Source organism: Sminthopsis crassicaudata, chromosome 4, assembly GCF_048593235.1.
Source record: "Sminthopsis crassicaudata isolate SCR6 chromosome 4, ASM4859323v1, whole genome shotgun sequence".
Classification (NCBI taxonomy): Eukaryota; Metazoa; Chordata; class Mammalia; order Dasyuromorphia; family Dasyuridae; genus Sminthopsis; species Sminthopsis crassicaudata.
Window position 1 is genome coordinate 244,788,458 of NC_133620.1, and position 20,728 is coordinate 244,809,185.

At 35.1% G+C, this 20,728-nt stretch overlaps 1 protein-coding gene across 1 annotated transcript in view; it reads left to right on the plus strand.

Annotated features, from left to right (window-relative positions):
- The window catches only part of COL9A1 (collagen type IX alpha 1 chain), a 123,629-nt gene extending 103,398 nt beyond the window's left edge, over window positions 1–20,231 (plus strand). Inside the window, 7 exon segments of the mRNA XM_074310574.1 lie at window positions 1,572–1,688; window positions 1,690–1,719; window positions 2,255–2,309; window positions 4,525–4,652; window positions 4,654–4,714; window positions 12,821–12,898; window positions 19,920–20,231. Of these exon segments, the coding sequence (XP_074166675.1) occupies window positions 1,572–1,688; window positions 1,690–1,719; window positions 2,255–2,309; window positions 4,525–4,652; window positions 4,654–4,714; window positions 12,821–12,898; window positions 19,920–20,104 (654 nt within the window). The 3' untranslated portion in view covers window positions 20,105–20,231.
- The last annotated feature ends 497 nt before the right edge of the window (window positions 20,232–20,728 follow it).

Below are 20,728 nucleotides of genomic sequence, written 5' to 3' on the forward strand. Positions count from 1 at the left end.
TTCAGGTGAATCCTGGAGTAAGAATCCTAGATAATCTTGAACAATTCAGTCTCTGAGTCTTCGTTTTTTCCATCTCTAAAACAAGGGGTATTGGACTAGGTGACCCCCAAGATTCCTTTCAGCTATAAATCTTACTATTTCAGTTCCCATGATACATTAGACTGTAAGTTCATTGAGGGAAGGGACTGTGTTTTGCCTTTTGTTTTGTATCCTTTTGTAACAAACAAACAAACAAAAAGGTGAAAATATTATGCCTCTATCACATTCAGTCTCTATAATTCTCTCTCTAAATTCTTGGTCCTCTGATTTAAAGCCCACGTCAGTGCAATTGCTGGAGTCTTTCCATCTTAATAGGACCAGTGAGGCCTTGTATTCTTCTTAAATAGACTTTGAGAGCTCGCACTCATTTTTCTGCCATGATGAACAATTGGAGTAGGACTTCAGTCCTAAATTTCTTGCATTAATTAAAGAAAGAAAAAGTCAGTATCTTCAAAAAACAGTATTTAATTTGAAAACATTTAACCTTGATTAACAAAGACACATCATGATTCCAGTTGCTACTCACATCTGACAGAGAGTGACGGACTAACCTTCAGAATGAGATGAAGATAGTTTTCAACATTCATTTTTGTATAACTTTTGTGGTCTAAATTTTTCTCCCTCCAGATCTTATGTTCCCCTCCCCAAGACAACAAGCAATCTAATAAAATTAAATACATGCAATCCATTTAAATGTATTTCTACATTTTGTCATGTATAAGAAAAACTCAGACCAAAAGGAAAAAACCAAAACAAATAAAAAGGTGAAAAATACTATGCTTCAACCCACATTCAATCCCCATAATTCTCTCTCTGGATATGATTGGCATTTTCCATCCCAAGTCTATTGGAATTTTCTTGAATCACCACATTGGTGGAGAAGAGCCAAGTCCATCATGGTTGATCATCATACAATCTTTTTTGTTACTGCGAACAATGTTTCTCTTGGCTTTGCTTACTTCACTCAGCATCGATTTATGTAGGTCTTTCCAGACTTTTCTGAAATCAGTCTGCTCATTATTTTATATTACAACAATAATATTCCTTTACCTTCACATACCATAACTTATTCAGCCATTCTTTAACTCAGTTTCCTTGCTACTACAAAAAAGAACTGATACAAACATTTTCCCTTTCCCTTTTTAACAATATGTTTGGGATACAGACCAAGTAGTAACACTGTTGGATCAAAATATACCCACAATTTTATAGCCCTTTTGGGCATAGTTCCAAATTGCTCTACAGAGTGATTGGACCACAATGTATTAGTGTTCCAGTTTTCCCACATCCCCTCTAACATTTATCATTATCTTTTTCCTGAGATACACATTTTTTGGACATAATTGACTTTGGGATTTGTTTTTGCTTAAGTATGCATGATTGTTAGAAGGGTTTTATTTTCTTTCTTTCTTTTTTTTAAATGGTGAAAGAGACAAGAAAAGATAAATGCTTAGTAGATGAAAGAAAATACAATTAATCATCATTTAAAAATGGTTATAATGTTGGTTTTATATTGCCTCATTTCCTCTTAGGTGGGTAATCCTGGAGAGCCTGGTTCAAGAGGGCCTGAAGGGTCACGTGGGTTGCCAGGAGTGGAAGGATCCAGAGGCCCTCCTGGACCACGAGGCATGCAAGGTGAACGAGGTGCAAACAGGTCTTCCTGGTATCCAGGGCCCAGCAGTAAGTGTTGGTCATTTCACATGATTTTATTTTTCTATTCCTCCCTAGGAAAAAAATAAAAATTTGTATAGAAGGACGCTGGAACAATCTTTGAAAAAATTTTTATAATACAAGTCCATTAGGTAGATTTCCCAAAGGTAGCAAGCCCCTGCAGCTCTATTTCTTTATGCCCATTTACTTTCCCTTCATTCCTAGTTCTTTCTCGTCTTCAGAAAAAGGATAAATTACATAAACAAGTGGATAAGTGCTTGATATTCTTATGGGGTAAAATGTCCCTTGATGAAAAGTATTCTATGATTGGGAAGTTCAGAACCAAATGACTTTAACCCCCTGAGATATGAAGGAATATGTGCATTTTATGAAAAAAAAAGTTTATTATTACCAGAAGAGCTATTTGTGGCAGCCCACACCATAGCCAGTCATCCTGAATGCTTGAGTTCTTATCCCTCTGACACTGTTTTGTCAGCTCACAATTTGACAGTGCCTTCTTTATAGCTCTGCACATAAAACTGCCTTTTCTCTTTCCTGTCCCCAGGGTAGAGCACCAACGGATCAGCATATTAAGCAGGTTTGCCTAAGAGTTATGCAAGGTAAATACATTACAACAGTTTGGACTATTTAATGCTTTAAGGAAGGTGGAATTTGGATAACAGTGTCAGACCTATTTTATTGAATGTGTCACCATCAATAATATCTTATAAACTCAAAGAAAAATAATTTAGCTTTCTGGATATCTTGCATTTAAAAAGCTGCCAGTGACCTGGGGACATACTGGGAAAGCAATTTTGCTATTTTTTAAAAAAAAGTTTTTATTTTTTCCCCCTGTCTCTTTGCTAAGAGGATAATTTGCAAGAGGGAAGTATTTTTCTGCTTTCTTTTGTCAGCTAGATGAACTTTTATAAAACTGTGACAGAGGTATCTTTGTGTCCTCTACATTGTTTTTATTTATTTATTTATTTACTTACTTCTTTACCTTTTTGTTCAATTGAATCCAACAAGAAAAAGCCAAATGTGTGTCTAGTACCGAAAAAAGGAAAGAAAGGAAAAATGTGGCACATCCTTGGACCTCCAGCAGCCTATCAGAGAGATATACCTGAAAAAAAGGCTCTAAATGGCTTTTCCCCAAACCAGTAGATCATTTGCAAATAGAAATGGAATACCAATCTACTAATGGGGATATTAAAATGCCACCAGATCTTATTTTTCACTCAGGGCTAAATAATGTTCATACCTTCTTAGGTAATCACTAAGTATTAATTTCTGAAAATGATGACAATGATTAATTTCTGAAAGTGCCATCGACTAAGTCTTAAAAAGCCAGCCAATGTCATAGTGTGCCTATCTTTTATCATGGTCTCTAACTTGGTTTTGAAATAATAAAGGAAATAATGGTCTAAAAAATGGTCTATGCTGAGATATTGAGGTATTTTTCCTGGTCAGAAATAAATTCTTCCATGAAAGAAAAAATTTTGGAATACTTGATTTTTAAAATGCCTTACCTGTTTTCCTATATTCTATGCAGTTATGTAAATTTCTGGAATTAAAGTCCATTCAAGTAACAATAATAAAATATGTGTACAAGCCACTGTGCTAGACATAGAAAATACAAAGATTAAGAATGTAAAATTCCTAGAACAAAAGAAGCAATAAAATATGAAGCTTGTGCATATTTCTTTTGGAAAACATCAATTTAGGTATCTTTGCTATAATTTGGTTGAGAAGTGGTATTTTATTCAATTTTTTAAAAAATCATGTAACTTGAACATGAAAGTGATTATTTCCCCTTCCCAAAATATGTATAAGGTAGGATGTCAATCAAGATATCAATAGTTTCTCAGCTTTTTAAAAACTTATTTTCTTTAAGCCATATCAACAATTATAAAAATATTCATTTCTAAAATTCATACTTTTTCTATTCTCTAAAAAACAGACTTCCATTTGTCATAAACAGCAATTTTCTTCCCCAGGCTTTAATTTTGTTAATGGGATAATTTCCTTGTTTGGCATTGTTCTCCATGATCTTGTTGAAGATTCATAGTCTATTTAATGGGTTCTGAAAAAAAGTACAAAAGGGTATTAATTTTTAAGACTGAATTTGACAGCTTCAATGAAGCAGGTTATTTTTAATTTCCTTCTGTCTATTACAAGCATGAAAAGACTTTGGAGGAAATATTTTCAAAAAAACTTAAAATTATGGGCTATTCCTTGAGACTTCCTGACTCCCAGAATGTTTTAGTTGTCAAAATAAACAAGTATGGCTGGAAAAATGGAGATAAATCTGAGGTGAAATTTGAATATTAATCTGTAGGCAGGAATTTGGTCCTCATTTGGGTCCCCTATATGCCTTAATGATATTAAATAGTTTCATCCTTCTTTTTTTTAACCTATGTAGGATAACAGGCCACCTACTTATACTTGGTCACTTATTTAAGTCATTTCTAGTCTTTTTGGAGGATTCAGGTTGTATTTTGAAACTTACAGAACCCTTTTTTTATGGTCAAAAAAAGTCTGATATTTATCTCGTGTGCTCTCTCTCCCACCTGCCCCCAGAAAAATGAGATTTCTGAACAGAAAAAATAATGGAGAAGTTATGATTAATTTGATTAATTTCTCACTGTTGGTTATGAAGATTTTTTTCATTGATAGAGATTATTGTTTTACTTATATCTCCAGCACTTAGCACAGTGCCTAGCCCACAGTAGGTGTTTAATAAATGCTGATTGATATATGAAACAGACTTAGAAATTCATACTTGCTTTAATTTGTGTTACTTCTGTATTGAAAACTTTTTTTTCTTTATTACAGAGAATTTAGCTTTGATGGCTGCTAGCTTGAAGAGGCCTGACTCAGGTGCTTCTGGGCTACCAGGAAGACCTGGACCACCAGGTCCACCTGGGCCTCCAGGAGAGAATGGTTTTCCAGGCCAGATGGGACCCCCGTGGCCTCCCAGGTCTTAAAGGTCCTCCTGGAGAACTTGGTTTGAGAGGTCCTAAGGGTAAGTGATTTTTCGTTATTAGAAACAGTAATATTTTAGATATTATGCAACTGAAAAACAAGAAAACATTTATGAAGCATTTGCTACATGATAGACACAGATTATCTCTTTACTTATGGGAATTTATAGGAAGAATAAAGATATTATTTCGTGAATATGTATGATAAAAAAAATATCCCTTCCAAAAATTTTGAAGGGAGAATTAACTTTTATCTGGAAACATGAGGGAAGGCTTCATGGGGTTAAAAGAACAAAAGAATTGCAAACAGATAGAGATGTGGTAGGAGCATTTTCTAGGATATGGGGATGATCTGGACAAGTGGACAATGGATTTATAAACTATTAGAAATTCAGTTACAATTTAATGCAGAGAATGTGAAAGGGATTAATGTGAAATGAAGCAAGAAAGGTAGATCGGACAGCCATATTGTGGAAGGCTTTGAATTCAAGCCAAGAAAACTAAAATATAAGTTAAGAAGTTACTATTTTACACTGTAAGCAATAACAGGGACTCAGTGATGGTTTTTTTAAAGTAAAGAAGAGATATTGAGATATGCATTTGAAGATTAATAATGGATTTGGACCTAGGTCCTCTGATTGAAGAGTCAGGCTTTTTTCCACTGTACTATGCTGCTCAAGTTGGAAAGGTTGTATGCACACTCATATACCCATATTCACACATACATAGACATACACAGACATACCTGTCCCCCCAACTCCCACATACACATGAAATAAAGGAGGTTCTGATGGATAGTGTGCCTGTCTCAGAATCATCTCTGGCTTACACAGTGACACCAGTGTTTTCTTCAATCATCCATTAAATGAATTTGGATGATTACGATGTAAGTCCCTCCCCCTCAATGAATTTATATCAAATAAACTTTTTATTGGTTCTTCTTGGTAGATGAGGAATTATTTGGTCCCAGCTATTTCATGGGTGAATTGTGATCCATCATATTAAAGTTTCCTTTACCTAATGGAGGGCCTCTTCTTTTTTCTTCTCTTTTTAATTTAAAACCACTCATCTTGAGTGACAGCATGATATAGTGAATGAGACATCATACTGAGAATAAGGAAGATCTGAGTTCAGATTCTGCCTCAAATACTTTATCAATTGGGCTAATCTTAAACTCTTTGTACCTTGGTTTCTTCATCTATAAAATGACAGAGTTAAACTTGACACCAAGGTCCCTTTTAGCTTTAAATCTATGATCCTATGATCCATTATTTTATAGAAAATAGAATTGTAAAATGTATTAGGTATTTATAAGGTCAAAACCTATAGACCATTTGCTTTTTTGGCATAGAAACCGTATATTAGATTGGTGTGTAAATGTGCTGACTGGTTTTGCAGAGAAAATTAAAAAACCTAGAGCTGCTGTGCCATCCCAAGGGATGACTCTGAGTGAGGATTGTATTCTCAGAAACACCTGAAAGATGTATCATCATAAAGTAGGGAAATAATTTCTTTAATGTGTTGCTCCAATTAGCAGTAAAATATTATGGTGTAAATTGTCAAAGAGCAAGCAAGCTGCTTCTTCGGATGTAGGAGTGAATTACTGGTGCAGTCAGCTAACCAGGCTCTCATTTGGAGCAATTTAGTTAATTACATATGTGATTTTTTGCAGGTGCAAAAAACTGCTCATCAAAAACAAGGGAGTCTAATTGGGGTTCCTTTGCAAATCTGGAAAAATGCCTAATATTTCTGGGTTTTCAGAGGTTGATCACAATAAAGTGCATTGAGGAAACTGAGATTTGAATTCATCCTGAAGATTAGAATTCATGCCTTTTTCCAAGGAGCAGAAAAAGCTATTTTTCTTTAATCTGTTTTTCAGCTGTTAGTTTGGATACTCTTACTCAGATGCTGGTCTGAGTGGCTGGACATCTCTTTACTTGGCAAACTATTTCCAGTGTACTCCATTTCTCTGATTGATTATTTCCTCAGTTTGATTTGCTAGACCAGACCACATTGTTGAGAGCCTCTAGGTGCCCTTTAGAGCATTAACAATTACTCAACTTATCACTGAAAAGGAAGGAACTCATTTCAGATTTCCACTTTCTATAGAAAGCCACTGGTTGGAAAGGATCTATTCTATTTGGACAAAAGAAAATGGAAGTATTTGGATGCAGAGCTTTATCTGGGTCAGTCATTGATTGTCTCCCCTTAAGTCCCATCCTCATTCATTTAAAGGATGAAAATGTCTTTCTGTGCCCCTGAGAGAGATTTTGTTTCCACAGCTGAGGTGATCGAATTGGTCAGGATGCAGTGGCTCTGAGGAGCCAGCTTCCAAAGTAGCTTCTTTCTCTGCTGTCCTGACATGTGGCCTCATCAGGTGTGTCAGGAATAGGCCAGAAAACTCCATTTAATAGAGAAAAAAGGGCTTCCATCTACATAGACTACCAAATGCCAACAACACCCAATTCAAATGTCAAGTATAGTTTGATGAAATAGCTGTTTTCTTTCCAAATGATCTGATTTGTGATATGAATTTTTAAGCAGCAAAGATACTTGGTGTATCAGATAAAGGCTTTGATTCAATAAAGCTCTTCCAGGAATGTGTTTACATTTTCTTCCTTAAGAAGTGATAATGATGGGGCAGTTAGTGGTGCAGTGGATAGAGCAACAGTCCTTAAGTCAAGAGCACCTGAGTTCAAAAATCTGGGCCTCAGACACTTAAACACTTCCTAGCTGTGTGACCCAGGATGAGTTATTTTACCCTTAATTGCCTCAGGAAAAAAAAAAAAAGAAGTGATAATGATGTTTTTGGGTTTTTTTTTCCCCCAGAAATCTGCTTTCAGTTTTGTATTTGAAAAATGGGTGATGGGGTTTAGGGGATGGGGGGGGGGAGTTGAGGGTTTATGCTTCCTCTTAGAGATAAACCATGTCCCTACTTGTGAATTGTCCTTTAGTCTGTACTTAACAGTCCTGTAAAATATAACAATATTTTTTTTAGCATGAATCCTTCTGTTCTAAAAATCCTTAAATTTTATGTTCCAAATGTATCCTAAGATCTGTTCATATACTAACAGTTTAGATTTTTTTAGCCCAAGGCACTCCAAATGAGAGAGGATATAGATTTTAGCATTACTGTCATTTTCTGGATTTTCACAGCCAAATTCAGAAAGAATGATGACTTGGAGGGAAGAGACTTCATGAATATTTAACTTGCGGTTTATTCTCACATTGTCACTTTATTTAGAATCCTTTTTCAAAAGACTCCTTGTAGAAATCCTTTTTTTCCCCCCCAAGGACTAAAAGACTTTGTACAATGTACTGTAATCAGTTCAGGCCATGTCCTAAGATCTTCTCAAAAAAAAAAAAAAAAAAAAAAAAAAAAAAAAAAAAGGAAAATAAATGAAATCCAGGAAAGAAAAGCCCTGAAATACCTCCTCTCTGACTTTTTTTTTTCTTTCTTTCTGGGAGACGCTTATAGTTTTTGCTTTAGAACTCAGTAGAAATTAGCATAAATATCTTTTAGATTAAGAACACTTGTAAATTATCTTGTTTTTCATTTACATATTTAACATAGTAATATAAAGCCACTTTAGAACCAAGATACATGTGGTTTTTAACTTGCTCTCTATTCTATCTATATACTTTAAATTTTAATTGTATCTTTGAGGGGAAGAACTTTTAATAATTGACCTTGAGAAATCACATTGGTAATGTCACTGCTTTTCAAACATTTATTTAATAAGCATTTATTTAGTGTCTCCTATATGTCTCCTCCTATTGAATTTATATTAAATGAATTTTTTCTGGTTCCTTTTAATAGATGAATCATTTCATCCCACCCAATGCATGGGTACAATCTGGTCCATCAAGATTAAAAAAAAATTGTATCACTTTTGTTGGTTCTAAATTTGTCTTCTCCCCTTTTAACATATTTGATTCTGAAGTTAATACTCAATTAGTTTTTCAAACCATTATATCTATATCTATATCTATATATCTATATCTATATTAGTATTTATTTATATCTAACAATATGTTAGTACTTATATGATGGTATTTATATAATAGCACTATTTCAAAATTTTCATTATCTATATTGACTTTAAGATCTTTTAAACATTATCTTTATTTTTAGACATTTTGGTATGAGTCAAAAAGAAGTGTCAATATGCAGATTCATATTTGGAAAAAAGTGTTATATCATAATTGTGAAGAACACTGCCTTCAATGTTAATCTCTTCATAGAGAACGATGTAACTTGCAAAGATGGGAAAGAAATAGCAATTCTAGATTAGTGAGGACTTTTAAAAGTTTTGAAATGTTAAATAAATGTTCCCAGAAAGCTTTTTTTCTTCTTGGAAATGAGTATGTCCATACATGTCTGACTCAGAGCAAATCTCATCTTGGACCCATCTCAAGAAACATCAAAGAACAGACTAGAAATTCAATCTTTGTTTCTGTCCTAGTTGCTACCTTACCTCTTACATATCCAACCAGTAAGTATTTTCTGTTATTCTGTCTATTCTTGCACCCATCTTTTCTCTATTTCTACTGCTACCACCCTAGTAGAAGGCCTCATTATCACTTGATTGAACCATTACAATATCTTCCTAACTAGATTTCCTACCTCTTTTCTGAGGGCAACTAGATGGCACAGTGGAGAGACTGCTGATATTGTAAGTAGGAGGACTTGAGTTCAAATCTGTCTTCAAAAACTTATTATGTGACCCTGGACAAGTCTCTTAAGCCTGTTTGCCTCAGTTTCCTTATCCATAAAAAGAACTGGTGAAGGAAAAGGCAAATTACTTCAGTATCATTACCAAGAAAACCCCCAAAATGTGGTCACAAAGAGTTGGACATAAGTAGTTGACCAAAACACACACAATCAAAACTATTTTCTCTATAGAGCTAGTTATGTCATATCTTTATCAAAAATCCCAAGCAACTGCCTATTATTTTTTAGATAAAATTTAAGTCCTTTGTCTCATCTTTAAGGTCCTCCTTAACAATCTGTAACAATCTTTACTTTTTGGCCTCATGGAGTATAGTTTCACAGCTTACTAATGCTTCACAATTTATTATCAACCTACTGGTCTAGTTTGACCTTTATTATTGTCCTTCTTATGTTCAAACTTAACTCTGTCCTTTCAACATGATGACCTCAGCCCATATCTGAAATGTTCTCTCTGTCTATCTCTGTATCTGCTTCTCTTTCTCTTGCTGTGTTTTTCTGTCTCTCTCACTATCTTTTTCTAACTTTTCTTCTTTTTGCGTCTCTCGTGCGTCCTTCCCTGTTTCTATGTCCCTCTGCCTTCCTTGTTTCTCTCTCATTCTCTTTCTCTTCTTTGGATGAATTCCTATTCATCTATCTTTTAAAACCTATTTCTTATATTCCCTTTTCCATGATGCCTTCCCTGGTCTATGCCTCTCCTTAATGCACCTCTCATATATATTTTGTATCTGTATTTGTGTTTTATCTTTTTATTAGACTGTGAATTCAAGAAAGGCAGGGAGCCTATCTTAACTCACTTTTGTGTCTCTCTCAATGCCCTAGTATCCTGCCCAAAGTATATATATACTTGATGAATACCTATTATACCTGTCTTGTTCTGAGTCAGGTTTACATAATCCTAGAAAGGAGGCTTGCTTAGGATTTATGTCACATAGGAGCCTCATTTCCCCTTGTTTTATAGTGAGTTTAGAGTAATGTAGCTCAGTCTGAGAGTCCATGTAATACGACCTCATTATCAGGTAATTTTGAGTTCAGTAGCATAGATACAAGGGCAATATGAAGGTAGCAAAGATAGCAGGTTGCTTCCTTGCAGTTCATTGTAGAAAATCAACTCAATCTTCAAGATTGAGTATAGAAATAAATTTAGACTTTAGAATTCAATTGAAAACTCCATTTTAATTTATAATTCCCATCTCCTGTCTCCTGTGGATGCTGGTACCTTTGGAGGCAAGCCTTAAGAATGACGCTGATGAGTCATTTAAATTGCTAATTTTGAAGTAGCTTCTTAGCTGTTAGTTTTTAAAAGGATAATTGCAATATCTTAATGTAACATCGTCATCCAGACACTTTATGGAAAATAACCAGGTCTAAAAGATTGGAGCTTGTCTGAAAGAAGAGGTTACCTTCTCTTCCACTTAAATTATATATTTGGATTCTTAATTAAAATGATTTTGAAAAGCTAGTCATTTCATTCTGAAAATTCTTATATCAAGTAAGTACAATTAAAACAGGAGCACCATGGGTATGTAAGCCTTTATCTTAATATTGCAGAATATAAGGATTCAATGGATATGTATTTATGTGTGTATACACATATATACATATGCACATGTACACATGTATACGTAGGTACTGATAATGTATATTAGGTACTGATAAATGTATATGTATGTAATATATGTATATATATGTATGCTTATACATATACATTTATATATACATATATAATTATACATACATATCTACTTATAAAACATCCATACATATATACTTATATATATACACTCATACATACATAAAAATATATACACGCACATATGCACATATATATGTAAATACACACACATATAACTAGGTAGTACCCTGGATAGAAATCTGTTCCCATCCTACCTAAATTACTTATTTGCTGTGTGACCCTGGGCAAGTCACCTAATCTGTTTGCTTCAGTCTCCTCAATTATAAAATAGGGATACTAAAAATAGCACCTACCCTCTTCCATGGTTATTGGGAGGATCAACTGAGATAATATTTGTAAAGCACTTCACATAGTATCTGGCATATGATAAGTGTTATATGTAAAAGCTATTATTATTACTAAACATTTACCTTAACATTATAGAAAACTGCACAGGAATATTTGCTTATGCAGTGATTGGTAACAGTCATGCTTTACTTTTTGAATTTTTGATGTGGTGTTCATTATTTTTGATTGACAAATAGGGTAGTGATGAATCTGACATGAAACAGTTGTATAAGTGTGGGGGGAGAAGTTCTCTTTATTGTAGAATATTACTGTATAATGAAGGAGATAGAAAATAATATATCACTTGAGATTAGCAATAACATAGGCTATCTGCTTATATGGGGAAGACCCTGCTAATGTCAAAAAGATACTGGATTCCAGGATGTTGGCTTTATTTTACAGACAGAAGATTGTGTCATGTTCTGGACAATTGCCTTGCTGTATGTCATTGGCCAAATGTGGATGGCTTAGTGAGAACCTATCACTATTAGAAAAATAACTCAAAATATGTTTCCTATTGATGGCAAACCAGGGATGTCTCACCATTTATTATTAGTATTCATTAGAGGGAAAAGAAAGTCATGTGATTTTATTGGTATAGAAAGGAAGGAAATAAGCATTTATTAAGCACTTACAATATTATCTTATTTGATTCTCACAACTCTATGAATTGGGTGCTATTAGTTATCCCTGTTTTATAATTAAGGACACTGAGGCAGACAGACGTTCACTTGCCAAGGGTCACACAGCTAGAAAGAATCTAAAGCTGGATTGGAACTCAGGACTTCCCGATTACAGGAGCATCACTCTATCCACTGCAACAATTAGCTATATTTCTAGGGAATTCCCAGGTAAAGAAACTGTCTACAACAATACAAATCAGTATCCTCTTTGTAATTTAAAGTCTTGGAGAGTGGACACCAATGGTGAGAGATTGTGTTTTATCCAGTTACACAGTGATCATTGTCAGAAGAGACAGCACTTGAACCAAGGGCTTCCTGGTGTCAAAGTCTGCTCTCCATCTATTACAACCAGGGATGTCAAACTCAGAAAAATGGATCCTTGGGGGTTCCATATTGACTTAGAAAACAACAAATTAATAATATCTATCTATCTATCTATCTATCTATCTATCTATCTATCTATCTATCTATCTATCTATATTTTGTTAAAATTTCCCAAATATATTTTAATCTGGGTTGTGTTCAGTGTAGGTTGAGAATCTAATACCTCTGTATTACATGAGGACTCATTCCAAGTTTTTACTATGCTTTAAAATATCACATTTATGTTACCTAACTCTTTGGCTTTCAATGATATAAACAGGTAAGATTTTCTTTTTTGCCTAAAAATAAATATGAAAAAAAATAACATTTGTGTAATTTGATGCAGGTGATTTAGGTGAAAGGGGTGAGAGAGGCCCTCCTGGAAGAGGACCCAAAGGCTTACCAGGATCAATTGGTCTTCCAGGTAAAAATTCTTTTCATTATATAAATGATTTGTACCCAGAACATAAAAATCTGGTTTTTTTTTTTAGTATAATATGTGAATATTTGTATCTCTTATTTTAAACAGTTTGAAATACTTGAGAGATATTAAAGGCATCTAATGCCAATGCAATACCAAGGAAAAAAGAACAAAAGAAAAAAAAAAGAAAAAGGGATGAGGAAGAATGTAGACTAATAGTCTAGTAATTCAGATGAATTGGAGAAAGGACAATCAATTAGTATGAAATCTGAATTATAGGTCATTTAAAATGATATGACATTTTATTACTCAATTCCATAAAGTAACACAAACTATTAACTAAAAGGTTTCCTCTGTAATCTATTTAAATAAATAGAGGTCTGTAATTGATAGTCATTGTGGATGAAAAAATAATAACCCACATTTATATAATGAAGAAGCTGTAGCATATGTACTAACTACATCATGGTAAAACCATCTCAGCAGATGGACTAAACCAGGGTGAAGGTAATGGATGAGCCTCAAACTAGTCAGGGGAGGTACAGGGATATTTATCCCAAGTATGTGACGACTTCCCTTGTGGAATGGGCTGATGAGAACAATTTGTTGCAAAAGCCAGCAGGGCAGCTGAAGCAAGTGTTATGGAAGCTTTGAGACATGGAAGATGCCAGGATTATCCACTGTATCCCAGTTGCCTTGACTTTTGTCCTGCCATGGAGAATGAGATTGACAACTTTGTACACAACTCTGTCTCCCTTAAATCCAATTCTCTTACAAGTCAAGACATGACCCATCATCCACTATTTTACTCAAACATGATATCACCGATGCTGTTTGAAATCAAAGGATGAACAGCAACACAAATTATCTCAGCTGAGTTTCACAACAAATCTTTCAGATAGTTGCTATAATTGTCCACTCTACAGATAAGGAAATAGAGGTTTATAAATTTAGTCCTTTGTACTCCAAAACGTGTGAACAATTTCCCCAGTGTAATTGTGCACAACTCCTTCCCCTGCTACATCTCCCTATACCAATACTAAAGAAGTAATCTTCAGCGTAATCCTGTGGGAGTTACCACCAATTATCATATTAATTTGGTTTTCACTCCATTTTGTAGAATTAATAGCTAATATCTAAAAATAGAAGTTGTATCTTGCTTCAAAGTAAATACTTAAAAACTCCTGGCTTCGCAGCTGGATCATTGGATTAAATCTATTCTAAATTGATAATGTTATGACTCTCTCATTTTTGAAAGATAGTAGATTTAATAAACATTTATGAGATTTCTTCTGAACTCTTTGCATCTTAGTGACAGAAAACTCTGGGGGTTTGGGTCCCCCAGAGGGGATGGGAAGCTTAGGTGCTTATGTTTCCAGGATAGTGTCAGCCTCCTGCTGTTGTTACTGCCTATAGTAAATATCAGTAGGAATTAGAGTAGAACTATCAATCCATTTAGAATTGATTCATAGCCTCAACTTTCGTGAGAGCATCAGAGCAAGGCCTAGAAGACAATTCAGTGTAAGATCAATAGACCCCTGTGGAATCATGTCTCAATTTATCTGCACCCAGTCAACTTAGGGCCTTTTACCTTAGATCCTCTTGTGTCAATTTTAGTGTAGATGATAATAGTCCCAAAGCATCCATTTCTCCCACAGGGAGTGTAGAAAATAAAAGAAAAATTGGGAATTTTGGAAAATTGGCTCTTGAAAACTTAAAATACAGAAATATGCTACTTTTTCTTTTTAAAACTACCAAAGGTTTATGTAGTTTCATCATTGCTGGTTTTCATCAATGTTAAAATTATGTCTTAGTTTCCTAATTTAATAATTCCTTTGCCCTTGGTGATATATTATCTATTTAAATAGCATTTTGAAAAAGTGAATAAATTTAGAAACAGAAAAAGCATTACTGTTAGAAAGCTGTTGATTCATGGGTCCTTCAAGAGACTGACTAAGGACTGCCAAAGACCCTGGTGATTGATGAAAGGAAGAATTCTGCTGCATTCAAGGAGATGATAAGAGGAAGACTACACTAGACATTTCATTATTTAACATAATCTGATCCAGTATATAATGCATGGAAGGAAGGAGAAAAGGAATTTACTGTTCCACAGTAGATGATTTTAATTTTAATGAAACACTGATGCCATCTCTTCCTAAGTCAACAAGCATTTCCTAGGGATTTACATGTGCCAGACACTGCTAAATGCTAAGGATATGAAAAAAGGCCAAAAAACCAAAACAAAACAAAATGAAAGACCCAAATCAAACAAAAAAAAAATTAACCCCTCCCAAACAAAACTTAGATCCTTTCTCTCAAGCTCACAACTTAATGGATCTGGGAGACACACCTAGCTGCTGCATTGCAGCTCTTATAAACTGTTTTTGTCCCAATTTTATTTATAATTGGTTTTAGAATAAATGGCTTAATTGCTTATGCAGATAATATCATTCTCTATTATTGGCACCTATTTCACTTATTTGAGAGGTGAGAATAGGATTCTTAGAGGTCAGTATCTTGGAGAGTTGATTAAGAATAAGGAAAAGTTAAATGATTTGTCCAGGGTCATACAGCCAATATAGCCCAGAAATTTAACTTGAAACAGAGCTTTCCTGACTTTGAGGGCAACTTTTTATTGGCTATAATCATGCTCTCTTTTGTTGAAAAGAGGCATTTTCTTTCCACTTGCCTGGATATCAAAAGGGGGTTATAAAAGAGTTTTACAAAATTTTTTACACAAATGATCCTGAATTACTTCTCATAATATCCTTATGAGGTTTATGCTACAAGTATTATCTTCCTTATTTTATAGATTAGGATCAAAATTCAAAGAAAGGCAACTACATACCCATAGTCATTTAACCAGTAAGCTCATAATTTTAAACTCTAAATTGGATACCTCCTTTGACTTTTGTTCCTAGAATGACATATTGGGGACAACCCAGCATAAAGTGGGACTAAAGATGACTGAGGGAACTATTTAATGTCATTCTATGATAGGTCCTATTGGAAAAAAGTGATTAGGCATCAGATTGGAAAAACTGAAGATCATCTGAGTTCCCCCTGAACCACTTCTTCACATTGAGGTTTCATCAATGTGTTTCTTAACATCAGTTATTGTCCCCAAAAGGGTAAAGTGTCCCCTTCTACAATTTAGAGACAATTCCAAAAAGACTTTATTTAAAAAGTTGCTTGTGAAAAAGATTTCTTGATGTATTTCAAGGGATCATAGGAATTTAGGACTAGAAGATATTGTGTTCCGATTTTCTTCTCATTTTTATTTTAAAGAAAAAAATCTAAAAGTGTATTTTCTGTGGTTTTATTTTCAGCATTTTAATTTTACTGTGGAAACATATGGGGTAGCTTCCCAGTTTGCATGCCTTGCATCTGTCCCCTTCCCCTTCTGTCTCCTTCCTTTCCTCCTCCATTCCCTTCTATGTCTCATCCTCTCCCACTTATTTCCTTGTATCTCCTTCTTTGTCACTCAGTTTCTCTTTATACTCCTGCTATTTTTCTCCATTTTTGTCTCTGTTTCTCTGTCTCACCTCTATTTCTGATTTGTCTTTGTCTCTCTCTCATCTCTCTCTCTGTCTCTGTCTCTCTCTCTCCCTGTCTCTCCATCTGTCTCTGTATCTCTGTCTCTGTCTTTCTGTCTGTCTCTCTGTCTTTTTTCTCTGTCTCTATCTCTTTCTAGCCCCTCTTCCTTTCTCATATTTCTTATCTTCATCTTCTTCCCTTTGGACCCTTCCTACTTCTGAAACATTGTGTTTGGTTCCACGTGTCAGTTTAAACTGGAGAATTTCCAATTGGGTGATGAAGGTTTTGAGTCTATTAATATGAATTCACCAGGTGAATAAATCTTGTTTAATCCAAAAAAGAAAAGGCTCAGGGGAATAGGATAGCAAACTTGAAATATCAAAGAATTGTCATATGCAAGAGAGTTTAGACTTGTTTTCTTTGGTTTAAGGAAGCAGAAGCAGGAACAATCGGTAGAAAGAGAAAAAGAGGCATATTGAGGCTTGATCTTAGGGAAAAGTTCCTACCAACCAGTTCTATCCAAAATAGAGAGGATTGCTTTAAGAGGTGTAGGGCTTCCCCTCAACAAATCTTCATCTAGGTTATTGACTTACCAGTCAATATTAAATGGCTCTATGCTAAGCACTAGAGATAAAGAAAGACCCAAAGAGTACATATTCTCAAGGAACTTTCCTTCTAATTGGTATGTTACTGTTGGGCATTTTATGGTGGAGATAACTTTGTTAATGAGATAGACCAGGTGAATGCTGAGGGCCCTTCCAACTCAATTTCTGATTTTATTCGTCTCCTTTCTTTGAAATCTCTTTGTCTCTCTCATTTTTCCACTTGTTTTCTCCAAGCCTCAGTGCTATCTGCAATCTTTGCTGCACTGTTATTGGAGAGAAAATTCTCTTAAATATTATCTAGTCCAACTCCCTTATTTTGCAGATAGTAACATTGCCTTGGTAAAATGAAGTGCCATGCCCTAAGAGGTCATACAGATTGTAACAGAGTAGGAATTTGAATTCAGGTCTTCTGACACCAAAGTCAAATCCAATTCAATTCAACAAATAATAATAACAATAACAAAAACAGCTACAGTAATATTTTTATTGTACTGGGATACAAAGATAAAAATGTAAGGTCCTGCCCTCAAGGAGTTTACATTTTATGGAATTTCACAATACCAGTCCCCAATCAAAATAATACTCTTCTGCTGTCTCAATTGCTGGGTTGTAAGGATGCCATTTTTTTTCTTTTCTTATTCTCAATTGTGGCTGATTATTGCTATTGTTTAATTAGTTTCTTTTATTAACTGAGGTTACATAAGCTAGTTCCCTCTGATCTACATTCTATTCATGAATCATACACTGCACATTTGAAGATGAGGAGAAGCTGGGGTCCTCATGATTCTTTTAAGGAGATTCCTGTTAAGGGTGATAGAGCAAAGGTCAGAAATGTGAGATAACTATGAAATATGAGCTTAGGCAGTAAATCCACTGGCCACATGTTTTCCTCTTTTCTTCTTTTTTCACAATCCCTCGTGTGCTACTTATAGGCACCTAAAACTTAAGGGCTATTAGTCCCTGGTATTTTATAAGCTATTTCACTTATTAAAATTTTCTGATTAGCAAATTTTCCTTCTAAATGTTAATTTTTTAAAAGAAAGAGTACCAAGTTGAACTAGAGTTTAAAATGTCCCTTAGGAGCTTTATACATCTATACCATAGAAGTTAGGCTGATATTTTAGTTATTTTTATGTACTTCAAATAAACTTCTTCGTACATCAATTTCCTTAAAAATATGCTTTGTCTTTAATCACAAGCTGACCATTAAGACCCTAACCCTCAAATATGAAACCCTCACTGTTCTTGGAGGGACACTCTTGGCCAAAAATAATAAGCTGTGAATTTACAAAGGTCTGATTTGATATAGAAAGCCATTTACAAAATTTCAGCAAACACAGCCCCTTTCATTTGAAAGTTTAACTAGGCTAAAATACTCTTGAGAATCTAACCTCCTGAATCAATATCCATAGATATAGCACAATGCTGCCCTCCAGTGATTATATAGAGAATGACATGGGTATTTATAAAAGTTGGAATTTTGATAATATTTTTTTAAAGCTTCGTTTTAAAGGCTAGCTAGGATATATTATAATCATTAAGTTAATAGTCTTACAAATATGCCCATAAAGAGAGCAAGTGGACATTAACCAATGAAGTAGCTCTCCTACTTACCCTGGGATACATTAAAATTTTTGTATGTAGTTTGCAAATTAACACTCCAGGAAGATACTCGATGGGAATGACTAATATTTTGGGGGGAATAAAGCACCTTGAGGAATTCATTTTTGGCCAGTAATATGAAAAAGTATCACTCTCTTCCCCTTTTATGGCTTTGATATTATTAATGTACTCAAAGATCGAAGCTATGACTTCTCCTAGCATTCTGCCTTATTTACTCCTCACGAATGGCATGAACACTGGGAGAATATATGGCTCAGAAAGGCCTCTCTGACCAAAACCACCCAACAAATTAATTGTTGCCTTGGGAACAAATACCAAGGGTACTGGTTCAACAGTACTTTATTGCTAGAACTAGACAATATGACAAAGCTGATTTCTTGTGAGCCTTGCCAAGGAGCCATAAGGCAAAATCTGTAGGGAAAATTGTTGAAGCTGGTCACTGACTTCCATGCTTCAGAGGAACCAGTATGAAATTCCCATTACTGTGAATTCTCTGGAGCTGTACCAAAATTCCCAGTTCTTCGTTGGTGTGGAATCTTGGTGATCTGTAGCCAGAATTCCTTTTACTACCATGGGTCATCTTTAATGTATTGAAACTATTTTGGAGGGAGTGTGGTACAGTGGATAGAGTGCTGGGCTTGGAGTCAAGAAATCCTAATTTTTAATCTTCCTTCATAGTTATGAGCTGTGGGACTTTGGAGACATCCTTTGGCTTCTCTAGACTGATGTATAGAATGACAGAGATGAATTTGATCGAGATCTCTGCCAGGTGTAAATCTTTGATCCTGTCATCTTACTGACTGATCCTTTGAAGATCTCTTAGTGACAAAAATAATCAATTCAATTTAATGAGCATTTCATAGATGACTACTATGTATAAGGCACTGAGAAGTCCCTACCTTCAAGGTTCTATAACACTATATGTACAGTAGCAAGAAAGGTCTTGTTTTTGGGGTATGGGAGGTGAGCAAAATTGTGATCTGGTGGCTAGGATTTCTTATTTTTACCACCATGGATCAAAGAAAGGAAGGAGGACCTTCTTAGTCATTTATTAAACACCCAAATATATTGTACAGAATAAGTCAAATAATGGCAACTTGAAAGGATCCAGTCTAAAAGGATCCAGTCTATTCTGTTCCTCCCCCCCATGGGATTTCCCCTATTTACATACACATTTATACACACACACACACACACACACACACATACATATTCATAAGTATATTTTATTTATTTTCCTCCTTTTATCTCTCCAGGTGATCCAGGTCCAGCAAGCTATGGGAAAGAGGGACGGGATGGAGAGCGGGGCCCTCCAGGTCCTGCAGGAATTCCTGGAGTCCCTGGCCCTCCAGGCCCTGCTGGTCCACCTGGTTTCTGTGAGCCAGCCTCCTGTACGGTCCAGGCTGGCCAGCGTGCTTTCAGCAAAGGGCCAGATCAGTGACAGGCCTAGTGTCTAATCACTGTTTCCACAGATAACTGATGGCAAAAGGAAAAAAAAAACCTGAGGAGCAGTACACAAAGCCGCTGAACAAGCGGAAGACTTTCATTATTGTTTTTAACATTATTACAAAAGTTGTACTTGACAATCAGATTTAGAACAATGGTGCTATACAAGAAGACTTTTTGTCTTTTTCCTCAAGAGGAAAAACAAAGGTAAAGTTAACAAAACCAAAACCCTTTAAATAAAGACACTTCTTGGTGACCAACAGCCCTAATTTATAACATGCTATATGCATACATGATGCTGTATGTTGGGCCCTGGGCCAATAAACAAACAAAAAAGACTGTTTGGTTTCCCTCAATTGCAGCATTATCAACTACTTATGCCTTATTCTCAGATCACAATTCCAACTCTTATGGAGAGGTTGCCACACTGCTTATGGAGACACTTGACACATTGACTTGACATTGGGAGGAACATCTCCATCGATGTAATATTGCGGGGTGGCTAGCACTGTGTCATGTTGAATGGCTTCCATAAGTCACACATGGGTGTTCATTTTTGGTAATGATTTCTGGTGATCCTTATTGTTTTGGGAAATTAATTCCACCTTGGTTCCTTCTG